Source organism: Pseudochaenichthys georgianus, unplaced genomic scaffold (genome assembly GCF_902827115.2).
Source record: "Pseudochaenichthys georgianus unplaced genomic scaffold, fPseGeo1.2 scaffold_423_arrow_ctg1, whole genome shotgun sequence".
NCBI classification, from domain to species: Eukaryota; Metazoa; Chordata; class Actinopteri; order Perciformes; family Channichthyidae; genus Pseudochaenichthys; species Pseudochaenichthys georgianus.
In genome coordinates this window covers 12,440-22,500 of record NW_027262988.1, presented here as the reverse complement: position 1 = coordinate 22,500, position 10,061 = coordinate 12,440, and the positions used below count along the sequence as shown (strand labels likewise).

At 42.2% G+C, this 10,061-nt stretch overlaps 1 protein-coding gene across 1 annotated transcript in view; it reads right to left on the bottom strand.

The window, feature by feature from the left end:
• LOC139433405 (zinc finger protein 892-like) overlaps positions 1 to 3,032 on the bottom strand; it is a 15,253-nt gene extending 12,221 nt beyond the window's left edge. The window contains exons 1-2 of the mRNA XM_071202407.1: positions 2,975 to 3,032; positions 2,211 to 2,764 (exon numbers count right to left, since the gene is read on the bottom strand). Coding sequence (XP_071058508.1) covers positions 2,211 to 2,460 — 250 coding nt within the window. The 5' untranslated portion in view covers positions 2,461 to 2,764; positions 2,975 to 3,032. The remainder of the gene's footprint in view (positions 1 to 2,210; positions 2,765 to 2,974) is intronic.
• Positions 3,033 to 10,061: the final 7,029 nt, after the last annotated feature.

Genomic DNA, 10,061 nt, shown 5'->3' with positions numbered 1-10,061 from the left:
CTTTTGGGGGGCATGGATCAAGTTGCGCATGCGCTATGAGCGCACATACGGGTACTTCTCAGGCATGCCGGGTAATCTGTGACATTTCGCTCTCTCAAAAGTTGGGCCATTTTATCATCATGCGCCAATGAGCAACTCTCATAGGAATGAATGAGGCCCCGCCTCCCACGCTGTATCTAGTTCTTATTATACATCCATGGTCTAGTGGCTTGATGGAAAAACAAGGAAGGAAGCCACGACAGGGCTCATTCACGCTTCCACAAACAACAACCAACATAATTATTACATTCAAATTAAGTACATTATTCAAGTTTACAATAACTGTGGATAATAACACGGGAGAAATTCTCTCTCTCTCCCTCTCCCCCTCTCTCGACAGCCTGTGTGTCAGTATCTCATGCAGCTCACTGATCCAGTAATGAGTGACCCGACAGTGAAGAATAAACATATGTATAACTAGTTTAGCTAGTTCCAGAGGTAGATCAAATAGCTAAGTGTGTTAGGTCTAACTCTTATGGCGCGTTTCCACTGCAGGCCTCGCTCGGCCTCGCTCGGTTTGGTTAGGCCTATATTTTTCATTTTGAAACGTGTATTACAATGAAATCACGGTCAAATATGTTCATCTTGTTGTAGTTGTATCCCCCTTGCCAGCGATTCTCTCTCTAGTTTAGCATACTCAGCCCGACTCAGACTGGTTGTTCCTGGCCCGAGAACCATGATTTTATGGGGCCAGAAAAACTGTGAATTAGGACCCGCTCGCCGGTACTAGGCCAAGTGGGGGGAAAAAAACGGGTCCCGCATGGCTCGGCACGCTTAAAGTGAGCTACCCACTGCAGTGGAAACGGGCCAATTAGTGTGTGTTTCGCTCCGCTCACCGGTCCGTCACAGCGGGTGGAGCTGCAGGATTTCTGCAACACACAGGTTGCATACCGCTCTTTTATTGTCCTTTTCGGACACCTTAAAATACTGCCAGACTGGTGAAGCCATTTTGGTGAGCTTGTTTTGCCGCGCACAGAGAAAAGGGTCATGTATTTTGCGTCATGCGATCGGCTCTTGCGATCGGCATTTTTAGAGCGCCCGATCAATCGGTAGACAGTGAACATCGGCCGATACCGATTGCCGATCAGATCGAGTGGGCAGGGCCTATGGGGATCTTCCATTTAAAGTGATGTTTAAAACTCAGTTAATGGGGCTCATTCACTGGAGCTTCCACAAACAACAACCAACATAATTATTACATTCAAATGAAGTACATTATTCAGGTTTACATTAACTGTGGATAATAACACGGGAGAAATTAGCGGAAGCGCTCTCTCTCTTCCTCCCCCCCTCTCTCTCCCCTGAGAGCCTGATCGATCAGTAGAGAGTGAGTATCGTCCGGTGGCCGATCGATCGGAGCTTCCCTAATATTTATTCATTGATTTCTTTATGAATTATTCTCCCGCAATTTGAATTAATCCAAAGTATTTGTTTGTATTTGCTTTCACACATTTAAAAAGAAAATAAAGAAGCACATTAAAACTAAAGTATCAATGTATGTCACATTTAACCAACTAGTGCCCACATGCATGGGTCATATTTAAATCAGTACATTAAATGGCATATTATTCAATGTATCTTTATAAATATATTTATTTTGGTAGGTTTGCTCTTCCGTAATACATATTAATTAGTATAATAAAGTACATGTGTCTAATAATACTTACATACTTTTATTTGTAAATACACAACTGAAGAAAATCTGCCACTTCCTCGAACGCGCACATGACCAATGAGGGCACGAGATAAGTTTGTGCCCCGATGGAAGGCTGACAGGCAGGTAGGCCGTAATACTGTAAAAAGTACAACCAATCCGTTTAGCCGGCCCGGCTAAACGGATTGGTTGTACTTTACGACAGATGACATTTTAATGGATTTTTTGTCAAAGCACTTAAGATATTCATTGCTATCAGGATGTTAAGAGCATTCCATGGAATATAACAAGTGTATCTCGAGCCGGTTTCTGAAATGTACCTACCCCACCTTTAAATAAGATATGAATGCAGTACTTTAACTTGTAATGGAGTATTTTCACAGTGTGGTGTTTGTACTTTTACTTCAGGATCTACTTCCTGCAGCAAGTGCTGATAAAGGGTCTAAAGTGTTATTAATGTGATAATAAAGTGCTACTGAAGAGTGTAAAGTGTTAATTAAGGGTAAAGGGAACAGACCTGCTCTGTGGATCCGAAGCTGAGGCTGTAAAACAGCGTCCAGAAGCTTCTGGAGTCTCTTGTTCTCCTCTTTGGAAAGAAACAGCTCCTCCTCGAGCTCTGCTATTGTTTGTTCAAACAGAGCAAATATCTCTTCATTAGCAGCAGTGACTCGCTGCTTCTTCAACGACAGCAGCATTTGGACTTTACTCATGTTTCCTAGATCACCTTTTCCTGCAGACTCCGTTAAACACACCGTTTCTCTCTGCATCAAACTCTCAATCTGACTAGTGTTGCTAACGTGTTTCCAGCTAGCATGCTAAGCTAGCTCCTGTAGTCCGAGGTAAACGCTCCAGAAGAAAGAGCACACAGTCCATTCGGAGGTTTATCCAGACACACAGATGATGGATCAGGAGAGCTGGAGCTCACACACACTTTCTCAGGAACACAGAGAGAGAACCGTAGCGACGAGAAGCCGCGTGGATCCAGGTTCTTCTTCTTCGTCTTCCGTCTTCTTGTTCTTCTATCGGTTTTTGGCGGATTGCAAACAGCTTTCAGGTGCATACCGCCACCTACTGTACAAGAGTGTGTATCACCATATCATCCAATAACCACTTGTGGAATTATACCATTGTGTTGTTTATGTTGTTTTAAATTCTTCCAATCAATCCTGTTCCACTCAAATACTTAAGAATGGCCTTCATGGTAGCTCTTACCCCCTCACTTTCTGTTCCCAGTGTCCCCATCAGGCTCCACTCCCTTCCTGGTAGCTTTTACCCCCTCACCTTCTGTTCCCAGTGTCTCCACCAGGCTCCACTCCCTTCCTGGTAGCTTTTACCCCCTCACCTTCTGTTCCCAGTGTCTCCACCAGGCTCCACTCCCTTCCTGGTAGCTTTTACCCCCTCACCTTCTGTTCCCAGTGTCCCCATCACACTAAAAAAATTGATACTTTGGACTAACTTGATTTTTTTTCGCTAATTTGTTACAGCTTTTTTTTTAGTTTATTCCAACTTGATTTTTCAACCTAAAACAATTAAGTTGAGTTAAGTGAAAAATATTGCTTCTGTCTGATATATATTTACATTCACACAAAGTAATAAGATGATTCATTCTGAAGACCACACAACATTTGTTACTTTGTTATAACTTAATTTTTCCTTTTGGACTAACCTCATATTTATATTAGATCTAAGTAGAGTTTTTAAGTTTGTGAAAAAAAATTAAAAAGAAATAATTAATTTTCTTGCAGGCAATATTTTTTATTATAGCTTAAAAATATTTTTATTTTATTACAAAGCAGACACGTTAATGTACATCAATACAATACTGTATTGTGTTTACTGTAAACAAATTACATTTGACTTATAACACTTTGTTTAGCTCAGTTCACTCAAGACAGGAATATTCTCTTCAAAAGACCTTAACATTTATTGGGATGTCTTTAAAATATGCATCACCTATTCTGTTTTATAAAATACAATATTTTTTAAATTAAAAATACATCAATAAATTAATACAATTAATTGAGTAAATTATGCAACCAATTAGAACTAAATCAAGATCACTTTGGCTTTTTTTTTTTACAAAACTCTCCTGTAGCCTTAACCAAATACATCACAAATATGCATATGAACATGTTAAACTAGCTTGCATATCTCTCCATTAAAATGTAAATATGTAATGCGTTTAAACCTGGCTGCCTTTTAATAAAATACTAGAACGTATGCATGACATCTTGTTTTTGTTTACATTTTTAAACACTTCAACAATATTTTCTGCAGCTCTTAATTACAACTTCAGATAAACATGTAGACATTAAGAAGGGTTTAAGTAGCATTACCAGAATCTGTGAAGTCACATTCCTTTTTAACTTCAAATGAAAGATACAGAGGCCAAAGCAATTAAGCAACGAAAAATGCAGTTAAATCCCTAGCATTGCAATCTTTGAACAAGGTTGGCCTTTTGTGTCAGTTCAATCATTTCAACCAGATACGAGTTCTTGTAAAGACTGAGCTGGAGGGTGTGGACAAGATGTCAGTATCCTCTGATTGAGCAGACGCTGCGTCTTCACAGACGGTAAAGATGTATTCTTGGTAATGGGATGACCTTGATAGTTGTCAAATCTTCAAGGTCAGCAGTGGATGTCAGGTTGACTAGTCCAATGTCTCCGTCTTGATATTGCATTCTAAAACGTCCACCTATAGAGTGCCACAGTGACACGTCCTAAAACCCGGAAGTAAGTCAGCATTTTACCACTTCCGGTTCCTTCGACAAAAAACGCAATGCAATGTCTCCATAGGATTTTGGAAAATAGCTGGAAATAAGGTCTGTGGTTGAAACACATTTAAGAGACGGATCACGTTTTGTTCAGTGGGATCATAACCACATGTCTAGCCTACTTTTATAATTTTCTAATCATAAATCTGTTGATCATAAATCCATCAATTAGATTTATGATCTGACTGAACAAAACGTGATCCGTCTCTTAAATGTGTTTCAACCACAGACCTTATTTCCAGCTATTTTCTAAAATCCTATGGAGAAATTGCATTGATTTTTTGTCGAGGGAACAGGAAGGAGTTTACTTCCAGGTTTTAAGACGCGTCACTGTGGCTCTCTATTTCACACACTTTCTTGACTTCATCAGTAAGTCCATTGTCTCTGGAATTCGAACAGGCAGAACTAGCTTCCTGGTGACATCGGGATTCAGAAGAATTTGTAACTTGGCGTTTTCACGGTCATGTCAGGCAACCCAAAAGGAAGTAGAAAAAACAAGAACATAAACAATGGTATTAGTAATAGTGCAATGATACACTGAGGACTGCATGTCAGTGTATGTCTCACAATAGTGACATGCCTGGAAAGACAGAGCAAATGATTGCCACCAGTAGCTCTCAATAAACATACAGATGTGAGGATTGACTTTACATGCAACAATATTAATGAAGTGCAGTCTTGTATTTTTAATTTACTTGTACAATACATACTTTTTCTCATTTAACTTTAATATTTTAAATTACCTTACTTAACATTTGGGTACCTAACTAGATATATTATCACTTGAGGTTAGAGTAGAGCAACGCAGCGTCCACACGGCAGCGTGCGTTGCAGCTAAATTCAATCACATCGATCTCCCGCCCCGGACACACAAGCACACGGTTTGATTGGCTAGAGCTTGTACTGGCATATCATTTGATTGGCTGACACTTCCGTCGAAGCTTGAATAGTTGAACTTTTCTCAACTTTTGAAGCGAGCAACTGCAGTTCGGCAAAGCGTGACGTCAAAGTGAATGGGAAGCTGCGTTGAAGCTTCAACCAGGGTTCAAGTTATAAACTGAGCTCTATGGGGTCTTTAAACAACAACAACACACACAAACTTAAATATGAAAAGGTTCAACTACGCACACACATCATCTTGGCTCGCGCAGCACGCTCACAGGCATAGATTGCGCAACCTTGGAAGTGCAGTGCAGGCATATTGTCATTCAAGAGATGCGTAGTTCTTTTGGAAGTTTTTGAGTTTAGCCTATTCACCTCGTTAGCATAAATAATACTCATTACATTGACACATGCATTATTTTTGATACAAATAATGGTTGTTGGTAATGTATTAGCGACCCACACAGATGTATGATTTCACTGCGTCCGTTGGCTCCCACATAAATCGAACCCTGGCTTCAACGCACGCTGCCGTGACGGGCCGTAAGTGTTAAGCTCAAAGAGCGCTTACAGGCTGAACCCACAATACAAGCACGGAAGAGAGGAGACGTGAGTATGGAAGTAAAATGATTTATTTCCAATTCAAAACTCACACCATACTGCTGGGGAATTACTAATCCGGATCTGGGAATTACTAGAGGGGGGGAGAGTGGAGGTACGTAGTTGATGATCCGGAGGATGTCGGAGAGAGCAGGCTGGAGCCGGGGTTCGGAGATTTGCAGCGGAACACGGGTGAGATGAGCCGGGGAATCAGAGTTCAATAGAGTGAGCAGGCTGGAGCAGGTAGTGATAATAATCTGAGGTTCGCTGACGAGGTGGTGTTGACTGGACGTGGCAGGCAGAGTAGTTGAGGATTCAGTGTATCTTTCACGACAAACTGGTGAATACTGGATGAGGAAGCCGGGTATTTAAGCAGGTGTGGGTGAGTAGATAATCAGGAAGATGAGTAGCAGCTGCGGAGGTGAATTGGCGGGAACTGAAAGTAGGTCAGCCACACCCAGCCAGGAAGACAGACAGATACAAACAAACATGAAACAAAAAGAGAAGCAGAAGAAGGGAAAACTGCACATCCTTACAGTCCCCCCCCCCCCTCAACGGGAGCCTCCTGGCGACCACCAGGCTTTTCGGGATGAGCCCTGTGGAAATGCCTCACCATAACGGGGTCCATTATCCGAGATCGAGGAACCCAGCAACGCCCCTCCAGGTTGTAACCCTCCCAATCCACCAAGTACTGTAAGCCCCTACCCCGGCGTCTAACATCCAAGAGTCGATGCACGGTATAGGCAGCATGATCATCAATGACTCGGGGGGGAGGAGGGGGAATGGCCGGAGGGCACAAGTCACTGGTGTGAACTGGCTTGACTTGTGAAACATGAAAAGTGGGATGGATCTTGATGATCCTGGGGAGCTTCAGGCGGACAGCAGAGGGGTCGATTATGCGCTCAATGGGGAAGGGGCCAATAAACCGGGGAGACAGCTTCTTGGACTCGGTAAGGAGGGGGATATTCTTGGAGGACAACCACACCGATTGTCCAGGGGTGTAAAGGGGAGCAACAAGTCTGCGGCGGTTGGCTGATTGCTGGGTCTTGGCGGAAGTTCGGAGGAGGGCAGATCGAGTGTCTCTCCAGATCTTACGACACCGACGAACATGATGCTGGACAGATGGAACAGCCAACTCAATCTCCTCTTCGGGAAACAAGGGTGGCTGGTACCCTAGAGAGGCTTCGAAAGGAGAGAGTCCTGTAGCTGATGACGTGAGGGAATTGTGAGAATATTCCACCCAAGGCAGATGAGAGCTCCAGATCTTCTGATTCCGGTTTACAACACAGCGGAGGGCAGATTCCAGGTCCTGATTGGCCCTTTCGGTTTGACCATTAGACTGGGAGGTCTGGGAAGTTAAACTGACCGACGCACCAAGTGAACGACAAAAGGTCTTCCAAACTTGGGAGGTGAACTGAGGTCCACGGTCGGAGACGATGTCAGCCGGGATTCCATGTAGGCGGACAACATGCTGGGTGAGAAGTTGGGAGGTTTCCAGGGCTGAGGGGAGCTTGGGTAGAGCAACAAAATGAGCACACTTAGAGAAGCGGTCAACAACAGTTAGGATTGTCGTATTACCATGAGAGGGGGGCAGACCGGTGACAAAGTCCAGAGCAATATGTGACCAGGGTCGACTAGGGATTGGAAGGGGTTGGAGCAAACCTGCAGGTTTCTGATGAGAGGCCTTACTCCTGGCACATACTGTACAGGCTGAGACGAATTCCCTTGTATCCTTGTCGACTGTTGGCCACCAGAAATGTCTTTTGAGAAGGGAGAGTGTGCGGTTAGCACCGGGATGGTTGGAGAAACGGGAGCTGTGAACCCACTGCAGGACTTGGGAACGGACTGAGTTTGGGACAAACAGAGGGTTAGGCGGACCACAACCAGGGTCTGGTTGTTCCAACAGTGCATTCACAGAAATGAATCATGGTAGAGTTTATTTTTAAGCATTTAAATCTATTTGATTTTTATTTAAATGCTCATATTTTTTAAATGTATGTATTGAAATTAATTATAATCTGTATAATTCCTGTCAATTCTAAAATATATTAAATGTAATTACTTAATACATATAAACAAACAAGATTATTTTATTTAAAATGTATGTGATTGGTTTACGTACAACTTGGGGGAAGTGAAATCGGGAAACAGGAAATGACATCCTTATTTTCCGTTGGACTTCATGTGCTACCTCAGGCTTAATGGTGAGTAATCCGAGTCATCCTTTGTCTACTTACATCCATCTGTGTATTATTCGTGCAGTTTTTATCATATTACATTAATATCAATTAATTGATGATCAAATCTACGTAGTTTGTGATGATTGTAAGCAGTTTTATCTTTAGTCTTACTACGTGTTGTGTACCGGCGCTCGCTAGCTAACGTTAGCTAGCAATTCACTAAACGTGGTGCTCTATGCTGAGTAGGAAAATAATCAATGATTGACGAATTTAAATGCATTTCATTCAAAGCTTTTCGGGTAGGGGTGCATTTTTTTAGACACTTTTTTAGATTTAGACAAAAAGTCTAAAGTTTTACATATCTGTGAATATCTCCGAAACGGTTTATTATAGAGAGATGTGTTTTTGTGTTTGTCCGTTTGTTTACATAGAAATGTTTGAATCTAACTTGTGTCAGTTCATCAATTTTCTATATATACATTTATTTTTCTGAACTTCTGGAATGCACTTTTTCAGTTTGTAAACCTCGTTGCATCAGTTCAAGTGGCCTTCTTTTTTTTTGGCGCTGAGAAGCGGAGCCATTTTCCTTTCGGCGCCCATGTTGACCGATTATGTCGTTCGTTAAATGTATTAAAGACATGGCGTTTGGGACAAAACCAAAATAGAGCCCATTGTGTTTAAATTGTGAAGCAATTTGTGATCCTGGTCCGTTAAAGGTGCTGATAAAATATAATTATTCTCCTCAGCCAAGCTGGACACCCCGAGGTTGCCATCAACTCTCTGAAAAACAAGCGAAGTGGCCAGCAGCCAACATCAGGAAGCCCAGGAAGGGACATATACATTTCTGTCCAAACATCCCTAGTGATGAAACAAGAGACGGGTTGGAGGTGGAAAGGGTGGCTCTACTGACTGAGGTATAATGTGAAATACATTGTATCTTACCTATCCATGATTACACTTTGTTCACGGCATGACCAGTATGTACATGATCACAGCTTTTCACCTGTCATGTTTTTTGCACTATACTTCCTGTCCAGCTCAGCTCAAGCAGCCCAACAGTTCATTTTGCACAGCACTGGACACTTCAGCTGTTTTCTGGTTACTTTGCACAGTTCATTTTTCTTTATCTATTACACTCAGCTTGTATAATATTCTTACTCCCTAATCATATTGTCTATCATCTAGCTTAGCGTTTCCCTTTCTATTATCTGTTTCTCAATTGTATTGTGTGTACCCGTGCGGAGAGTTTCTAACCAAATCTCGTTTTACAAGAATCTGTACTGTATAATGACAATGAAGTTTCATTCCATTTCAGGTAAAAAAAGAAGAAAAAGGATGAGGCCGTGATTAAGGAGAAGATGCAGCGTACCTTCTCGCTTAGGAGACAGGAGATTCTCCAGGAGCCAAAGATTCCAGAGTTCCTAAACAAATGGCCAGCACTATTTGACGTCAGTGAGGTAAGTGTGAATCTGAAGTTTAGTAACTCATGTATTCAATGTCACACATCTGGTAAATGGTCTACACTTAAATAGCGCTTTTGTGCATCCAACTGTGCAGTGTGCTAGCCTTGCTCAAGGACACTTTGACATGACAGTCAGAGCCGGGATTCGAATCACTGACCTTCGGTCTATGAATGACCCCTCTACCAACTGAGCTACAGCTATTGTTTAAGTCTGTATCCTGTCTGTGTTGTCTTTTACAGATCAACTTGGAGTTTATGCGGCTGTACCTCTGACCTCCAAATTCCTTGGAGAACTGGACCGCCTGACCGATGACCTGATCAGAGTTTTCCATACCAAAGGTGGAGCTGCAGGAAGAAAGACCAGAGCCGTGATGGCAAAGACGGATAATGTAAGTATTTTTTGGTCTAACCTAATACACATATGGTTTATTTGACTCAGCCATATGGGAAAGCTCCTTTTGTTAACGGTTT